The sequence below is a fragment of the Musca autumnalis genome, unplaced genomic scaffold (assembly GCF_047663935.1).
Source record: "Musca autumnalis isolate F117 unplaced genomic scaffold, ASM4766393v1 scaffold_2, whole genome shotgun sequence".
In the NCBI taxonomy this organism is placed as follows: domain Eukaryota; kingdom Metazoa; phylum Arthropoda; class Insecta; order Diptera; family Muscidae; genus Musca; species Musca autumnalis.
This window is the reverse complement of record NW_027411755.1, coordinates 32,156,879-32,177,522: the sequence shown is the minus strand read 5'-3', so window position 1 is coordinate 32,177,522 and position 20,644 is coordinate 32,156,879. Positions and strand designations below refer to the sequence as shown.

General features: G+C 38.7%; 1 protein-coding gene across 1 annotated transcript in view; it reads left to right on the top strand.

The window, feature by feature from the left end:
• Positions 1-20,644, top strand: part of nAChRalpha5 (nicotinic Acetylcholine Receptor alpha5) — a 627,615-nt gene that overhangs the window by 441,916 nt on the left and 165,055 nt on the right. Inside the window, exon 5 of the mRNA XM_073967499.1 lies at positions 10,048-10,338. Coding sequence (XP_073823600.1) covers positions 10,048-10,338 — 291 coding nt within the window. The remainder of the gene's footprint in view (positions 1-10,047; positions 10,339-20,644) is intronic.

The following is a 20,644-nucleotide window of genomic DNA, read 5'->3' as shown; positions in this document are numbered from 1 at the left end:
ATCCCCACAAGATTAAAAACGTAGATTCATTATCTTCGGGATAAATAAGCTAACATTAACATAAATTTAGGTGTTCTATTTTACTGACGTGGAGTGTATACACCCCATAGAAAGATCTCTCCCAATTTTCGGTATTTTGAAAGTTTTAGCCATAATATTCAATGGGAATAACTGAAATTTAGTATTTAGTCTTCGCTGGAGTTACGAAACTTTCCCCCAGAAATTTATCGGTACAGGTTAACGTTTTATACAGCCTCCATAGAACGGTGCTCCCTGCTTAACTATCCAACTCCAGAATACCCAGGATTAGGTCTAGTCGGTTTTGCCCAATTTTATGTATTTCGCTCAATTCGGAAAATTATAAATATTATATAAATATATAAATATATAATATTATATAAATATAAAATTATAAAATAAATTATAATTATAATAATTAAAATAGAAAAACCAGTCTACCGCTTTTAAGGAATTATAAAATGGAAAATGAAATGAACATTTTGTAAATTTCTTCAAAATACCAAAAACAATATTCAGAATTTTAGCTTCGCACACGCCTGCAATGTAGTATTCTGCAAAGTAATACACATGAAAATATGAAAGGAAGTGATTAATTATTTTATACCATAAAGAATGAAATCCAATATTGTTGCTCTAACCCCTCTCCGAACTAGATCATTCCAACAAATACTTTTCAAATTTAACAAAACGTTACAATATCCCCTCCATCTCTCCACCATTGTCATAATAATGGATAACCCATCAATTTACATTTGTGTGTCGATTTCAATGAAAAATTTTTACTTCCTTGTCATAAAAGAGAATATCGATCAAATAACATTACCATGACTACTGAACTTCGACAGCCAGCAAGCAGAAGAAGAAAAGCAACTATAACTTAACATACAACAGCTTAACGGTGAGGTAATGATATTAACATGAGGGGTAAAATGCGGAGATATTAAGGGATATCAGTTATATGGGAAAACTGGAGTAACAAACAAAATGATTCCTGTTGTTCCTACTTTGTTGTTGTTTGGTTTTATTTCTTTTTTTCGTTCTTCTTCTTTTCACCATGTTGTGGTAATTTGTATGAAACATGCAAATATTCTGCTCATTCATAGCAATGGAGGAGAAGAATGACAAAGAATGATAAATACAACATAACTTTTGGTTAACGATTGTGTGCACATGTGTGTGTGCGATATGTTTTTAACATCAATACATTGAACTTTCGTTGGGCGCCATATATGTATATACATTAGGGTGGGGCGATTTGTGTGGAAGGAAAAAAACCTTAATGGGCCCTTCGCGTTTCTGATTCCTGGGATTGAACTGAACAAAAAAGTCCACTGGACCATATATCTACGGTGAAAATCGAGCCTCCCGATTTTGACTTTAAGTTTTTTATTGAAGTTTTTTGGACATTTTGGCATATAACAGCCAAACCATTGAGATTTTCGATCCAACACAAGGGCAAAAATTGTAGCCAAGACTGTAATTAAAAACTCTCTAATGCATCGCAAAAGCATTGGAACGCTCCTTTAAGCAGTTTTGGCCTTAAGAATGTGAAAACTTCTCGGAAAATTTCGATAAATGGTATTGTGCTACAAAATTTTACCAGAAAATTATTTGAGCGTTCTGATGCAAAATTCTATCGCGTTGAGATCCATGGACAACGAAAATGCCTTCAGTTCGTTTGGGTCACTTCGATTTGTTTTTTTATAACAGTAAAAGTAGTGAAAATCTGGGTTTATTAAATTTTTAAATTTAAAGAGGCATATCTTCTTTTTTCACAACGGATTTCTATTGATTTTTCTTCCTTTTAAAGGGGGGATTAATGTCTTTCGAATAAGTTATTATTTGTTTAAATCGGTTAACAAATGGCTAAGCTATAGTGGTTTAAGTGTGAAAACCCCCACAAACAAAACTATAACTAAATTCCTCACAATTTTCAAAAATATAATGTTTTTTTGTTTTGTTCAATATTTATTTTGAAAATTATGAGAAATTCAGTTGTAGTTTAAACCACTATAGCTTAGCCATTTGTTAACCGATTTAAACAAATAATAACTTATTCGAAAGACATTAATCCCCCCTTTAAAAGGAAGAAAAATCAATACAAATCCGTTGTAAAAAAAGAAGATATGCCCCTTTAAATTTAGAAATGTAATAAACCCAGATTTTCACTACTTTTACCGTTATAAAAAAACAAATCGAAGTGACCCAAACGAACTAAAGAAATTTTCGTTGTCCATCGATAGAATTTTGCATAAGAACGCTTGAATAATTTTCTGGTAAAATTTTGTAGCACAATACCATTTATCGACATTTCCCGAGAAGTTTGCACATTCTTAAGACCAAAACTTCCTAAAGGAGCGTTCCAATGCTGTTGCGATGCATGAGAGAGTTTTTAATTACAGTCTTGGCTACAATTTTTGCCCTTGTGTTGGATCGAAAATCTCAATGGTTTGGCTGTTATATGCCAAAATGTCCAAAAAACTTCAATAAAAAACTTAAAGTCAAAATCGGGAGGCTCGATTTTCACCGTAGATATATGGTCCAGTGGACTTTTTTGTTCAGTTCAATCCCAGGAATCAGAAACGCGAAGGGCCCATTAAGGTTTTCAAATCGCCCCGGCCTAATATACATACATATGCATGATGCTAGGTAGGACAAATAAAGTTTTTGTTAAAAAAATGAATTGTGAAACCATATTGCAAAAAGTTCCGTGTATTTTTTTTTATCCAGTCATTCATTATTCATTCTTGGAATAAACCATTCATTTGCTACCATAAAACTCGGGGAGTGCTCAGTGTGTGTGGGTTATGCATTCGAATTTATCTGATGTTTATATTTTATGCACGCTCCTCCATCATATTTTATTCGAATTGCAAGTAAATGTGTTAATGTAGGGGCGGGCGGGCGTCCGTCCATAACTCCCAGAATCGGCTACGTGATAACAAAGACACAACAACAAACATGTTTGTAAAGAAATAAAAGTTGTGAACCCAACATATGTTTGCCCAATGATGGGAACACTCAAAAAGCCAAATGGCATATTTAACGTAAATGAAAAAGTAAGTCAACTCCTACTCGATAGAGTAGTAGATCGACTTACTTTGAATAATGTTGTTGGTAGGTCAACTTCTACTCGATAGAGTAGTAGGTGACCAATGTGGTCAACTATTACTTGGCAGAGTGGTAGGTGATCAACAATACTCGAGAGAATAGTTAGTGACTACTGGTAGTAGTCTTTAGCTACGAAACTGAGCAGAGGCTATATTCTGTGGGCCACCAGTCCCGGGATCGTTTGAGTCCTACTGGTAGTAGTCTTTTGTTACGAAGTCAGCACAGACATTCTTCTGTGGATTATCAGTCCCGGAATCTTGTGTCCAAGTGGTGGTAGTTTTTGGCTACGAAGCTGGGTAGAGGCAATATTCTGTGCTCAACCAGTCCCGAACACCTGAGTCCAACTTTTAGTAACCTTGGCTTCGAAACCCACAGGGGCTTTTCTCTGTGGGTTACCAGACTCGAACTATTTGGAGTTCAAGTGGTAGTGGGCGCTGATTGACTCATTGTCTCCGTCTGGTGCTGAGAGCACCGTGGGCTTACCAACGTTAATCCGGACATATCTGTTGCCAACTACTATTCGCTAACACAAAACACACAAGCAAATCAAAAGCATTGCGGCCATTAATCACTAACATGAGAACGGCGGAGTAATTCTCAATTGCTTTGTGCGACCATTCATTTAAGTATTTCAGTTTGTGGTGGGACTGTTAGGCTTGCTAATGCAGGGGCCCAGCCATACGGGCTTGAGTACAGTTATGTGTTCGTAGTCCGCCAACCGACACAGAAGTGTAGAGTGGTTGGGGAGGTATTTTTTGCGCGGTGGCTAATACATTCACTCCACATTCGGGTGTTGTTCCACTCCACCTTCGGGTGTTGTTCCACTCCACCTTCGGGTGTTGTTCCACTCCACCTTCGGGTGGTGTTCCACTCCACCTTCGGGTGTTGTTCCACTCCACCTTCGAGTGTTGCTCCACTCCACCTTCGCGTTTGTTCCACTCCACCCTCGGGTGTTGTTCCACTCCACCTTCGGGTGTTGCTTCACTCCACCTTCGAGTGTTGTTCCACTCCACCTTCGGGTGTTGTTCCACTCCACCTTCGGTGTTGTTCCACCTTCGGGTGTTGTTCCACTCCACCTTCGGGTGTTGTTCCACTAGTCAGTACTCGTAGTATACTGTAGAGGTTAATTTAGAACTAACACTAACTAACCGCGACCCGAACAACGGAACCGAGTGCTGAATCACCGAGTGGCCGAACCCCTACAACACGAGAGTCGAAGGCCCGAGCAACCATATGAACACCGAGTGGCCGAACAGCAACAACACGAATCACCGAGTGGCCGAACGCCGAACACTGAATCACCGAGTTGCCGAACACATACGAACCCCGAGTGGCCGAACCCCTAACACCGAATCACCGAGTGGCCGCACATCTACCACACGAATCACCGAATGTCCGAAACCTGAAGAACGAATCATCGAGTGGCCGAAGACATACGAACTCCGAGTGACCGAACATCTACAACACGAATCACCGAGTGGCCGAACCCCGAACAACGTATCACCGGGTGGCTGAACACCGAATCACAGAGTGGCCGAACACATACGAACCCCGAGTAGCCGAACATCTACAACAAGAATCACCAAAGCCCGAATCCCAGAGTTACCGAAGACATACGAACCCCGAGTAGCCGAACATCTACAATACGAATCACCGAGTTCTCGATTATCTTTAAACCACCTACTACCGAACAGCGAATCATCGAGTCCCGATTATTTTCAATTCGCATACAACCGAACAGCGAATCAACGAGTTCCCGACTATCTTCAGATCGCCTACTACCGAACGGCGAATCACAGAGTTCCCGATCATCATCAAATCATTTACTGAATCCAAGTAGCCGATCTCCCACTAGTTTTACATCAATACATATCCGATTTAACCCCCCAAGAAAGGGAGATTACTCGTCTTATTATTGTGTAAGGTTTAGTGGGCCCTTATGGCGACCCTGGACATGTCTAAGTCTACCCCAGCCTACGACAAAATCACGTTACAACATTACCTGCGGCCCCTGAAGAATATTCGTCCTAATGAATCCGGTGAATGAAACAGGCCGCCGTTGGATTGTGTTCGTATACTATTTTCACCATAGGAGTGGCAATACGTGCCGGAATACCTGCGCCGGGGGCTAAAGAAGAACCCTGGGCTATGGATCTGTAACGTTTACCAGATCCGCTCCGAGATGTAATGAATGTAGGGAATGGGTGCACTTTCTAATGTGCTCTGGCCTTAGTCGCACCAGGGATTTCTGCGATAGGTATGTTGCCGCTTGCTGCTCCAGAACATCTACCAGTGTATCGCCAACTTCGTCGTCCGACTCTTCGTCGTCGTCGGAATACGAGACGCTCCCGCAGTCTCCCCAACAAAAACAAACGCAGCATCTAACACTTCAGCGGCCTGGAAATGTATCATTCCTGCAATTCAATTGCAACGGCCTCCGCAAAAATATCAGCGATTGTGTACTTTATGAGTCAGAAAAAGCTGAGGAGTTGGACTTGTCTTCCTAATAAACCAGTCTGTCCAGTACATACATATCTCTCTTAAGCTTGACTCTAGTGCCCTGATGGCCAAGATATTGCTGCTAACGCTTTTAGCAACAGACACAAAAACAACCACACAAACAAGCTACGTTAGCGCAAGCAACACAAATGACTTTTGTTCTGCTGGTCATCAATGCACTACTGATACATTCCATGTATGGTGGTAGCAGTAAAATTTGGTACTGCCGAGGTAGAGCTGCTTAATATGTACATGTCGCCAATGCCAGCTAGAAGTTCGATTTTAGAGAGTAATAACCTTCTGGTGCTAGGGGACTTCAGTGCCCATCAAAGTCTTTGGCATTCCATCCTATTTAATAACCAGAGGGGTACAGCTCTGGCCGAGCAAATTGATAGCTACACGTTTTTGCACGGTAAATGAAGACGCTCCTACTAGGATAAGATGAGATTGCCACAGATCGCCACATATCACCATTGTGACACCAGGTCTGATAAATTACGTGTCCTGGCAACCAGCCATTTCCCCTGGTTCAAACCAACTTAAACGTCTCCGTAAACAGACCACCAGACTTCATAACCTATAACCGCCGTGCTTTTCTTAACCATTGGAAAGCCAATTGACAAGAATTTAGAGAATTAACCAACAAACCCTTTAGACAACTGCCTCACCCCTGCACAGTGGTCGCACTTGTATGGAAAAGAGTGCCAAAATAGTTCTAATCGAGCTACCGCCTCCAAATTTTAAACATAGGTTTATAGCAAGCCACAAAGATAGAAAACCATTTTTAGTGGATGTAGGTCCATATTTGGGTATAGCTCCCACAGAAATATACCGCCCGATTTGTTTTTGTTTTTTTTGACAATTTTAGCCAAATTAACCAACCGATTTGGATGAGTTGAGTTGAGTGAATAAACTACCTTCTTGCCAAAAAATATTCAATATAGGTCCACGTTTAGGTATAGCCACCATATAAATGTACCCTCAGATTTTCGGTATTTTGACAATCTTAACGAAATTTTCCAACTGATTTGGCTGTAATTTGGCATTTTGAGTTCTGAGTGAACCAAATACTTCCATGCAAAAAATGGTCAATATCGGTCTACGTTTAAGTATAGCCCCCATATGAACGTACGTCCCGATTTTCGAAATTTTGACGAATTTACCCACATTTACCTCCTTGCCAAAAATGTTCAGTATAGGTCCAAGTTTAGGCATAGCTCCCATATAAACGTACCTCCCGATTTTCGGAATTTTGACGATTTTACGGGCGTGGTGTAAGAGAAAAAACTTAGCGGGTGGCAGATGGGGGCAGCTGCACTTTTTACAATCGTAAAATAGAGACTTTCCCCTGCATTTAAAAAAAATTTCGGGACTCACAAATGCTCACCACATTAGTAAAACTCAACATAATTTAATAGCAATTATAATAAAAATAACAGAAAAAGTATTTATTAAGAATTTATTTTTAATGAAGTTAGAAAACGAATTATGAATTTGTTTTTTTTTTTTTCGTAAAAACATTGCCAATACCATCACCTATAAGTTACATTTTGAAAATTGCACATTTACCTTTCCCATTGTTTTATAATTTTTCTCATAACCTACGAATGCTTTGCGGTTGTATTTGTCGTTTTTAAGGCCTCACATACAAATCGCAACTTCTTCGATTTAACTTGACGTATAACCGCTGTAAGTTTACAAAAATAAGGTTGGATGTTAAAAATTTGATATGTTTAGAGAATATTTATTTCAATCGCAATAAAATTTGTCGCCATCAATTTTTCGATTTTTGTCCACGGTCGGAACCACTGCGCCCTGTGGTGTTCGTATAGCAAAAATAAAATTTCTAGAAGTCATCACTGCTGCAGTCGATGGTCATATTTCTGCTGGTCGAATACTTGAAATAAGACCTAATTTCCCAACAGAGGCGACGGTTTTAGCGAATGAGAGTGGTGAGCTTCACCGTACGAACCATAGTAACCCCAGATCCAGAGAGATGACATTGAAAGTCAATTGGACAACGACTCAGGTGCTATCGACCCCTGGGAAAAGGATGATCAGATCCGAAGAGCTGAGCGATTTATTTTACCCAACAATTTATTGAGCACCCCGACAAAGATCGGACGAAGAAAAGTGATTTACATCGTTTGCGATTTCTTCCAGCCTAGGAGGACCAAAATCATCCAATCATCCGTGGACCTCAACTACTTGTTAGCTACGTCAATAGTTCACGAAGTATGAAAAATATGCAGGTTTATTCCCCTACTTAAGAATGCCAACAAAGGTTCATCATACAGGCCGATCTGAGTTTTGTCGCTAGTAGCAAAGATTCCTGACACGTTATTCCTTTCCAGCATTAGAGTACTCGTATGCTGTCCAGTTGCAGGTCATCCGAAAGCTGCATAGTACCACAATAGTACTGCTCGTCATTTCCACACATATTAGTCAAGGTTTCAACCACAACATGCCGCGTCAAAGAACAATAATAGTAGCATTGGACCTGTATGAAGCCTTTGCTTCGGTCAGTCAGGCCAAGATGTTCGAGTATGTCGAAAGTAGTACGTTCCAACCTTGTAAGAAATATTGAGTCATCAACTATATGTGTCACCGCCAATCATATTCGCCTCACGGATAGATGCTCCTACTAAATGTACACATCGAAGGGTCAGTAATTCCGTCCACGAATTACTTCCAACCTACTGAACGCGTTGATATTCTCCCGTATTTATACTCGCTCGCTGAAGCATCGACTGTTCTAGAATCCTCATCTAGGATGTACTACAATGTTGTACCGAAATGTAACTACATACATTCGCAGATAAACATACACATATATAAAAACAGACCGATGAATGTAAACTGTAAATGGGACAGAGGTAATAAATACGACAGAGTAGAATGGGACAATATAAATGACTTCACAATGTAGAAGAATAATGAAACTAAAACTGATGACAACAAATATGGTAAAGAATGTGAGAATAGTGGGTGGAATTCTATACACTAGATGTTGTTGTAAAACTGACTCAAACAAAGTAGGGTGAAATGAGGCAGCTTCGCCCCTGGTGTGCCTTGGCCAGCACCGATTTTATTATTGATGTTACATTCAAATATTCCAAGTTAAAGTTGTGAGTTTATCGAAGATCCACAACTTTCCTTATGACGATATTAATGTAGCATCAATTTAATCGGCGCTGGCGAAAGGGCACCAGTGGCTAAGCTTCTTCAAATTCTAGTTCTTAAATTAAGGGAAATTCATATAAATTTACTTAAATCTTACAAGTACTTTCGTAACACCAGGTTCTACTCGTATCATTGTGAGAACGCTCTCGAATTGTAGATGACTCTAGAGTATTAATTTATTTTTACTTACTTCCTTTTGCCTTCCAACCAATCACGTGCCATAATTTCCACACATATTTCACTCTGATCTTTGCTCATAAAACAGTTATCAACTCCATATAGTTCAGGTTTGCTGCGCCATTCACCCAAAAGACCTGTAGTTCAATATTATCGTAATGTCATTGGTAACACACGTGGAGGAACACAAAACGGCATGACATGCCATTATGCTGATGATGACAACGTCAATGAGCCACGTCTGTTTATAACAGTAAAGTTATGGCAATAATTTGCAGGTGCATAAAACTCAACTTCTTCAAGTAGTTGATGACTTTGGTTCGTTTGCCTGTCGCAGCGAACATAAAATATATAAGTTATGCCTCGTGAATGAATGGGTATCATTCAATAGTGTCATGACATTCATTGGTGGCGGGTGTAAACTCTTAATGTGAAAATAATATGACCGAGGATTGGGATGGAAACGGAGGATTATGGTGGAAGTTGAAAGGCTGAGACACATAACAAAGTCATTTTCACGCATTTGGCATCTCGGTTGGGTTGAAATGTGAAAGCAAAAATATAAAGAAGTGGTGGAGTCACAATTGGTTCTGGGATTTTCTGCAAGCCGAAGTAAAGACTTGATTGCTGTTGTCTTGATTTAGTGATATTGTTTATTTTGGGGGTCCACATAAATTACACAACGCAAGCCAAAAAAGAAGGAATGAAGCCACAATTGGTCCCGGGGTTTTCTGCGAGCCAAGCGAACGTTCGTCTGTTCTCTTGAATCTTCAATTTGCAATATTATTAAAAATATTTAAATTAAGTCGATAATATTATTGTACATCCAACTCTTAGTGTATTTTAAGAAATATATTTTAAAATGCATATCCAAAAAATATTCAACAATAAAATATTTATATCTCTGTACATATAAATGCCCAATATATAAATTTTCCCTCTTAATTAATTTATTGCTTATACGATTATGCTAAAAGACTTCCCGTTCATGGTTCCGATTTTCATGTTTCACATTTTCTCTCTTTTCTTTTTCTTCTCTTTCTCCCCTTTCCACAGGAATGGAATGATATGAATTTACGTTGGAACACCTCCGACTATGGTGGCATCAAAGATTTACGCATACCGCCACATCGGATATGGAAGCCGGATGTACTGATGTACAACAGTGCTGATGAGGGTTTTGATGGTACATATCAAACGAATGTTGTGGTACGCAACAACGGTTCGTGTCTCTATGTGCCACCGGGCATATTTAAGTCGACATGCAAAATCGACATAACATGGTTTCCGTTCGATGATCAACGATGTGAAATGAAATTTGGCAGTTGGACATATGATGGATTTCAGGTTTGACAAAAACTAACAAAAAAACAGAACACTCCAAAAAAGAGACGTTGCAAAAAACGAAGAGAAATATCCCAGTTAAAAAGAATAAAAAAGCAAAGAAAAAGTGCATAAAAATTACAACTGGGATATGCGAGACTCTACAGGGAGTACACAGTAGTTTTTTTCTTTTTTTTTTTTTGTTTAAGTTAAAGATTTTGGGTTTTATGGTTTTTTCATTATTTTCAAGTACGCTTGATGCCAATAGAAGCCATTTCACATCTGATGTGCCTCATGATCTCTACTTAACACACAGTTAAACCTGTGACATGGCTTGGTGGATGTGTGCTGGCCACTATAAGGCTTTAATTTTTTTGTTTTTCATTTAAAAAATTCTGTTCAGCTTTAGTTTAGTTCAACTTTGCCTTTCCGATTCTGATAAATTTTTATTTACTCATAGATTTTGAGGCATTGGCAATTAATACCTCCAGATATATGCCTTAAAAAATTCCAACTTTATCCGAGAGTTGCTTTATGATTCTTATACCCTCAGTCTTATTGTTACCGTGGATATATTCACTTTATTACGATCAGTACTGCGATTCTCTAAATAATTTTTTGGGTTACCGACAAAAATCGATTACAATGCAAAATCATGAATGAAAAGTTGAAATAATAGTTGACAACACTGTTGCTATCGGTAGAACTTTACGACTAGTTTTTATTGGTTGCTAACTTAACGAATACTACGGTTAGTTACCGACATTATAAGCATTTTAATGTTGCCGGTTTTTGTTGGTAACTCCAAAAATGTCTTCGAGAATCGCACAGAGATATTCTTGACTGAAATAATAATTTCACACCCCAGATATGTTTAAACCAAATCCTTTTCAGAAAATCTAGACATGTCCGTCCGTGCTTCCATCCATCAGTCTCAGGGGTGGCTGGTTAACACGACAACTCTCGAAGGGTATTAAACCGGGATCTATACACAAAAACTCCGAAACGTCTTTATTTTGTGAATGCTTTCTATGCACTGATTTATTAAAGTAAAAATAGTATTAAGAACTAAATAGTACAATATGACTTAACCAAACTTAAACTAGTGTGTAAAAGAGAGAGAGGGAGAGTGTGCATATGAGTACGAACTCATCTGGAATACAATTATATACTAACATAACAAGGATCATAAAACACAAAAGAAAGTTAAATATTCACATTGTCATTGGAGAGGATGAATCTCAGTGGGAGGTTGTCCTTGTTACGGCAGGAGTTGCATAAGTCTTGCATATCTTTGATCGAGCGCTCACTACACTGGTTGCTTCGGGTAATTTTGATTGGAGATTCTTTTTTTTTTTCAATGAGTATTCAAGCATTTCAGAGATTTTCGGTAGTCATTCAAAGCTGCAGATAATTCTTCGAAATCTTCAGAGCGGAACAATTGACTACTGAGCCAATGATCAGTCCATGAATAAGAAATGAATAAACAGATTTTACGCAACCTGCTCCGGGGTTCAGGCATCAGTATAAAGGCAAATAGAGCTAGAATGGCGCGAGAGCTCCAGCGTGCATTGCAAGTGTTTGGGATCTGCTTAAAATCTACAAAAGGAATCTCACTATTCTCAGTGAAATGGCGGAAAACACGAGTAAGGTGGAAAAGAAACTTCATGTCGTCTCTGCAGCCACCTGTTTCCTTAATCAAAGTTGTACCATTACTGAAGGCTGCTTTCAATTGAGCATAGTTTTTCATCAAATCCTTCATAAGAAAGTATTTGATGTTTGGTGATGTTGTAGACGCATGGAGTCTATCGTCCATGACAACCCGAAGAACTCGATCCAGCACATGGTGCTGGCAAATGATGAACTTGGGTGCGGTCTAACCTTTCGCTTCAAACATTTACTGCAGTGGAACTACAACGCCTGTCTTTTTGCCGGTATTCACGCTTGTTGTATCGGAAACAATAATCACAATTGATCCCCAGAGGTTGCACTCCTCTAACATATTCTGGAGACCTTCTGCTATTGTTTTAGCTTTCCCATTTTTCAATTTGAGTGCAGTCAATCTAATTTCTTTAAATTCGTTCTTGAGTACCACTGCCTGATATTCTGCTATAGTTTTAGCTTTCCCATCTTTCAATTTAAGCGCAGTCAATCTAATTTCATTAAATTCATTATTGAGGACCACTGCCTGATATTCACAGCACTCAAGGTGTTTGCCGTCAAAGTGCATGCTTCACTTCTCCAGACAAAGCGTGTTTACCAAGTGGTTCTTCAACCGAACAGCTTCCTTGTAGATAACCCTGTGGATTCAGACTGACATGGGGTTGGGATTTCAATGCCTTCAGCGGAAAGCTGCTGGAACATCGTAGCTGCTTTATTGAATGAAATCTTGGAACTTGTAACAAGGCGTATTGCAATACCTATTTGGTTATGCATCCTTTTGCTCGTTGATACTGCATTTTCATCCTCCCAGGGACTATCTGTACTACTGTCGTAAAAATCCGAGCCACTTTCGGAACAATCAGGTATCGCTGAACTGATAAATGAATAACCAACCCGGCCTTTGCTCTCAATTTGTAGTTTGTAGAGTTTCTCGTCTTCTTTGCACATCCACTCGGCCTTTACATTAGTGATGTCAAACAGTTCCCTCATTGAATCAAAGTTTCGTTTTCTTCTGCAGCGCTCGTAGTCTTTCAGAAGAGTTCTTAGTTTTGCCTGAATGGCATGGTCCGATATATGTGGGAAGTTCAATATTTTACTCCATAGAACCTAAAGCTCTACAGCAATTAGAGCGTCCGTCCATCTGTCCGTCCTTTTGCTGTAGACTGAAAAAAATTTATGCCGCCAATGACGCGTATCTTCAGGGGCATACGACTCCGTTCACTCAGTGCTGTTTCCACAAATGCCACTATGCCTCTCCTTAATGGCGCTTGAAACTGGACTAGGTTCTCTGTCCAGGTTTCTTTGTTCTTCTCCGTGTTGGAAGCACTCTTCTTGAATGACATGTTATAATTCACTTTTCACTTCACACTATTCACTTTTAATATGTGTTTTTTCGGAGTTTTCGACACTTGTTGAATGACACAAAAAGATCAATGAGCACCTATTTATACAAGAATTTTTCAATATTTTTCTGACAGGTACTTATAAATGGGCTTATTTATGGTGACATTATACCTGATACCAAAAAAAAAAATAAGGCTAATAAATGTGGTTTCTGTAGTCAACGGAAAAACACACATCGATAAAAAATGAAAATACTTTCATTCATACATTGAATGTAAAGGAGTAACACGCATAAATGAACCAGTATAGCAATTAGTCATAAATTTATGAGAGTTTATTAGCTCCCTACCGCAATCATAAAAATGCGTTATCCCTTTTTCAATAATTTCCAAATTGTGAGAATCATAAAGAATCTTCATAGTTTTTTTTTCGAGAGATACATTCGATTCAACATGAGATACCTTGACTTAAGTGTAAATAAAAACGTGAGATGTTCATCGATTTTTATGATTAATGTCTCATTTTTTTCATAGGTTATTTGGCTTTTCAAAAAATGTAAAAATGTTCACAAAAATATATATTCAAAGTTTCTTTGTGTGTGACGTTTTTTAATTATTAAATGGAATGAACGTTACCATTGGCATTAATAGGCAAAAGTTCATTCATTCCTGCTACAGGAAATCATTTTTGAAAAATAAGGTCAAAATGTCATAACCCTAGTGAACAAACGTGTTTGTTTTTTTCCGGGCAAAGAAGAACAAACCTTTCAATGAAGTATTTGAATATTTATAAAAATAGGCCTACATTCCACCCCAGATGAAATCCCTCAAAGACACCTGACAACCAAAAAAAAAAAAAAAAATCGACATCTACACTAGAGGATAACCCAAAATATTAATGTCAAGAAATAGCGCAACCAAGAGATAAACGACGGTAATAAAATAGCAAAGATACTAACCACTGTATAATAGCGAAGATATAAACCACTGCAAGGCACATCCAAAAATATAATACCCTAGACAGAGGGCAGCGTTAATTTGCAACTGCCGCAATTCACATTCTTAATGAACAAAATCATTGTGAATTTAAACTAAATTTAGGTATTTCAATATGGTAATACTGTAGAATAGATCCCATGTTCATGTAAGGAAGAGAGCATATTCATGCTCTGAGACACAATTTATATAGCAAACAGCAACAAAACTGTTGTTTACCAGCAATCAGCTGTTCCGCAAATGCAGAAACTGTCGTCTGTCACGGTAAAATTAAATGCCGTTCTTAATGCAAATTAACGCTGCCGTTTATCTAGGGTATAATATAACAATATGGAGCAATTCCATTGCTACTATACATCGGCAGATGGCTCTGGGGGGTCTAACATGCTGTTAATTTACAACATGGTGACATGAATTTATGTTATACTTGTTTTAGTTGCCGTCGTGTTCTGCTAGATGTCTGTTATACACACACACACCCTCTATGGTTTAATAGTAACATTAAACTGCATTAGGCACTATGTCCAATCTTTACTATTGTATGTATTTGGCACAAACCAGCTGAGGAGAAGAATACTTTCAAAATGATTTTCAAATACGTATGAAATTGGGCTACATACTTCTACAGATGAAATCTAGCCAAAGCCCTGATATTCGAAAAACAACCTTAGCATCAATTTCAACTCTAAATTATAACCTATAGTATCAATAACAGAAAATAGCGCCAACTGCAGATAAAGTGAAACACTTACGTAGCAAAGACACTAACCACTGTTCAACTAATATTTTTTATTTAATGAGACTTACATCCTCCTCTTCCTCTAAATATAACTACGGCATCGACACTAAAGGCCGTTTCATACAATCTAGTAATTTCAGTCCGTCTCTTGGGTAGCTAACTAACACAAGAGAGAGAGTGTTCCTCTCTTTGTTTTCCTGATTTAATTAATTAAAAGAGAGAACCGTCAAAAATGAGTTCAACGCACACATTTGGCAGAAACGCACACAAAAATGGCAGAAACGTCAAAAAACTGGAACAAATGCCAAAGTCGGCGTGTCAGCCAATGCAAACAAGTTGCACATTTTTGCTCTCTCAAATATGTCGTGTAAAAAGTTTTTAAAGAGAAACCAATTCATCGCCATTTTTGTTCAAAGAGAAGTGAACTTTTTGCAATTTTTTTATACCCTACACCACTATGTGGTAAGGGGTATTATGTGTTAGTGCATTTGTATGTAACATACAAAAGGAAGCGAGATATGGGTCTATAGTTCCTTCTAGGGATATACATAGAATCACTTTCTGAGTCGATTTATGCATGTCCGTCCGTCCGTTCGCAACATACAGGTCGCATTTGTTGACCGATTTTGCTGAAAATTGGGTAATACCATTTTTTTAGCCGTCGGAAGATCAAGTTCGAAGATGGGCTATATCGGTCCAAGTTTTGGTATAGCCCCCATATAACGGTACCCCCCGATTTACGGTATTTTGAAGGTTTTTGACGTTTTTAGCTACATTTTCAGACCGATGTTGCTATAATTTGACAGTTAGGGTTCTTAAATGTCAATAAACTTATATAACAAAAGTTGTGGACATAGGTCCACGTTTTGGTATAGCCCCCATAAAACCCCCGATTTACGGTATTTGGACGTTTTTAGCTACATTTTCAGACCGATATAGCTATAATTTGACATTTAAAGTTCTTAAATGTCAATAAACTTATATGACAAAACTTGTGGACATAGGTCCACGTTTTGGTATAGCCCCCATATAACGGTACCCCCCGATTTACGGTATTTTGACGTTTTTAGCTACATTTTCAGACCGATGTAGCTATAATTTGACATTTAAAGTTCTTAAATGTCAATAAACTTATATGACAAAAGTTATGGACATAGGTCCACGTTTTGGTATAGCCCCCATAAAACCCCCGATTTACGGTATTTGGACGTTTTTAGCTACATTTTCAGACCGATATAGCTATAATTTGACATTTAAAGTTCTTAAATGTCAATAAACTTATATGACAAAACTTGTGGACATAGGTCCACGTTTTGGTATAGCCCCCATATAACGGTACCCCCCGATTTACGGTATTTTGACGTTTTTAGCTACATTTTCAGACCGATGTAGCTATAATTTGACATTTAGGGTTCTTAAATGTCATTAAACTTATATAATAAAACTTGTGGACATAGGTCCACGTTTTGGTATAGCCCCCATATAACGGTGTCCGCTGATTAATGGTATTTCTACGTTTTTAGTTAAATTTTCAGACCGATTTAGCTATAATTTGACATTTTGGGTTCTTAAGTATCAATAAACTTATATAACAAAAGTTGTGGAGATAGGTCCACGTTTTGGTATAGCCCCTATAGAACGGTACCCCCCGATTTACGGTATTTCGACGTTTTTATCTACATTTTCAGACCGATTTAGCTATAAATTGACATTTAGGGTTCTTAATGGTCAATAAACTTATATAACTAGTGGACTTAGATCCATGTTTTGGAATAGCCCCCATATAACGTTACCGCCCGATTTCAGGTATTTTGACGTTTTAAGTCACATTTCTATACAGAATTAGTTATAATATTACCGATTTTCGGTATTTTGAGGATTCTAGCTAAAATCTTTAACCGAATTAGGAGTTATTTGACATTAAAGGCTCAAAAACTGTCAACATAGGTCCATGTTTTATTATAACACCTATATAACGGTACCTCCCAATTTCGAGCCCACCAAAAATTGTCAACATACATAGTTAGATATAGGCACCATAAAAAAGGGTCTCCCGAATGAAGCATTTTATGTACATTATCTGACATTTTAACGTACCCACTTAAAGTTGGGAACAGGAATGAAAACTAATTGTTCCATTTTAGTTCAGAATATTTTATGGTGGAGGGTATGAAAAGTACGGCCCGGCCGAACTTAATGCTTTTTTACTTGTTTTTTGGTGTACACGAACACATTTCGGGGAAAAATGTTTTAAATGTGTAAAAACTTTTTAGTTCTGGAACGAAGCTTATTTATCTTTGGGGCTTGCCAAAGACATACAATGGTAAAGATTGGACGTCATGCACAATGTCGATAAATTTTAATATTCAAGCATAGAGGGCGTTTATGTATAACATACAAATAACAGACCACAACAGAAACAAAAGCGTACACCAATGTGAACTATGTTAAATATAACATAATTCATGTCACAATATTGTAACTTCATATTATGTTAGACCACCGGCGCCATCTGCCGATGTAGAGTAGCAATGGAAATGTCTCATCTTGTTATGTTATACATCTTTGGGCTTGACCAACACGAACAGCAGATGGCGCTGTAGAAGATCGAGGTCCTAGTATGGACACAGGCGGAGTAAAAGTGACGAACTTCCCATGGATTACTGAAATATTTTCTGTAGAAATTGGGATCATATTTTCTAAGAACGCTCAGCTTTTGCAGTATTTTCAATATTACCATGTGTCAAATGTTTTGAAGGATTTTGCGTTCCTCATTGTATGTGTAATGTCATATTGAGGTGGTTCATATTCGGCAGGAAGAGATCTGATGTGGTTCTACGCCATGTCACTCCCGGTGTGCTCGATAATCTGTCTATTGAAATAACTTGCGTACCTCTTCGGGTCAGTCAACGTAACGTCGCCAAACGTGACTGAGGTCCTTCTTACGTTCCTTTTTTTCATGCTTTGGGAGTGACTTAACCGTTGCACACGCTTCACTTTTTCCAGCACTAATGTTCCACCTCTTCAGATGGTCTAACCTCTTATTCTACTAGGGCTCACCAACCAACCTGTATCGGTTTTGCCACCGGGAACTTTTGTCACACTTTGGTTATTTTCTCTAATAACCGAAGTGAGACTAAAAAGGCAGCAGTAATCATGTTCCGGAACTTCCTTTGTGCTACCCGATCATTGCAAGGGTTGGAGTCTGTAACTAGACCAATTTAATTTCCAATGGTTGAAAAATGTTCGACGTTCAGAGGTGATGAATACGGGTAGTATGCTGATGCAGGATATAATTGGGCGATGGACTAAGAGAAAAGCAGGTAGCAAGATGGTTATGCAAAAGTTACAGCGGTCAATCTGCCTAACCAGCGCTATACACCTGTGGTCTTTACTTAGGACCGAATACCACAACTACTGATCTGCACTGAAGTCTCCCAGGACCGGTCGGTTATGACTTTTCAAAAGTGGTAACTACTTCCATTCCATGTAAGGCCTGATAGTCTTCCGACTCACTGCAAAGATGAAACATTTTAAGCGATTGAAACAGCATCGACCGGAGTAAAGTTTTGCGTGTAGGGATCTTGTTTGGGGGACTGCGGGGGAGTACCGAATTCTGATGACGAAGACGTCAACTCATTGGGGTTATTTTTCACAAATTGCTTCTCGTGGACGCGAGCAGAGCAATCCCTGAGATGGACCCAATTTCGACATCTATTTCATCTCACGGGGTTTGATCGTGGAGGATACAGGTATTGCAAACCGAGCACATCCGTATTGATCGTTTGTTTTCCTCAGTCCCGTCACGAATTAGAAAAATCCGGAGAAGACATACCGGGACTTGCTGCTTCCAACACAGATAACCGATGCAAACACAAACATATGTATCACCACACCTAGCCGGTCAGTTATGAATTTTCAAAAGTGGCAACTATTCCCATTCCATGTAAGGCCTGATAGTCTTCCAACAAATAAAGGTCGCGATTGAAACAACATCGACCTGCGTAAAGTTCTGCGTGTTCTGTTCTTTTTTGGGGGACTGCGGGGGCATAGCAGAGCAATCCCTGAGATGGACTCACTTCCGACATCTATTTCATCTCACGGAAGTTTGATCGTGAAGGATACAGGTATTGCAAACCGAGCACATCCGTATTGATCGTTTGTTTTCCTCAGTCCCGTCACGAATTAGAAAATTCCGGGACTTGCTGCTTCCATAACCGATGCAAACACAAACATTTGTATTACCACACCTAGCCGCAACATGGATGTTGTATGGCTTCCGGTTAATCCAGGGTCAGTGAACCCGTCATAAAATGGGCCCTGTTTACAACATCGACCTGCGTAAAGTTCTGCGTGTTCTGTTCTTTTTTGGGGGACTGCGGGGCCAGAGCAGGACAATCCCTGAGATGGACCCAATTTCGACATCTATTTCATCTCACGGAGGTTTGATCGTGGAGGATGCAGGTATTACAAACCGAGCATATCCATATTGATCCTTTGTTTTCCTCCGTCCCGTTACGAATTACAAAAATCCGGAGGAGACATACCGGGACTTGCTGCTTCCAAAACAGATAACCGACGCAAACACAAACATATGTATCACCACACCTAGCCGCAACATGGATGTTGTATGGTTTCCGGTTAATCCAGGTTCAGTGAACCCGTCACAAAATGGGCCCTGTTTACAACAATATAATGTTTTTCATGGTGCAAGTTCATACTTTCCCTATATTGACCAACTAAAATTACTGGTGGATAATATGGAAAGATGAGACTGACATTGGTAAACGTTTTCACAATGTAAGGAACATCTCGGACTACTCCTTCGTATATCTTCCCCAACACAAGTTCAAAATTTTCGCTTAAGTGGGGGTTCGTTTTAAAATTTCAACTGATGGTAGTTTTTGTGGTCCTGATTTCATTGATTCCTCTAAAGCTCTTAATGCTTCTGAAGCTCTTAAAAAATTCTAAGTTGACCAATTAAGTTCCTCCTGAAGAATGGGAATTGTACTTTTTTAACGAAGGTAGTCCCTGTGTACAATGACATAATTTTTTTGTCAGGTCCATGGCTCTAAAGCTCTTAAAAAATCCTTCTGTGACCCACTCAAATGGCTGGCACCACGATAGTTATTGAACGAATTGACTTGAAACTTAGATTTAGTTCCAAGATGGTCTATATCGCATTATATAGTTAACCACTTTTGAGCTGATCGAGTTAAAATTGTAATAGGAGGCCACTTCTCAGATTGTGTTATTTTAATAGAGAGTAGCATTCGTTATCGTGACTACAACAGTATAATTTTTTTCTAGGGAATCCTATACTGCCCATAAATGAGCCTTAAAATGTTACAAAATTTCCGGCTACTCTTTCATACCCCTGCCCAAAAGTGTAGTTAAGTGCAGGTTCTGATAGCAGGCGATATTTGTGCTCTCTATTACAAATTGATAACTTTATACTCCTATCGATAAAGACCTGAAAAGTTCCCAGAAGTGTTTTTGTGAAATGGGAAGCATTTTTTTTTTTGCCTGTATAAACTGATTGGGTCTGTTAGGTTAGTAGTAGGCCCACTGTTTATGTGTAACTCTTATT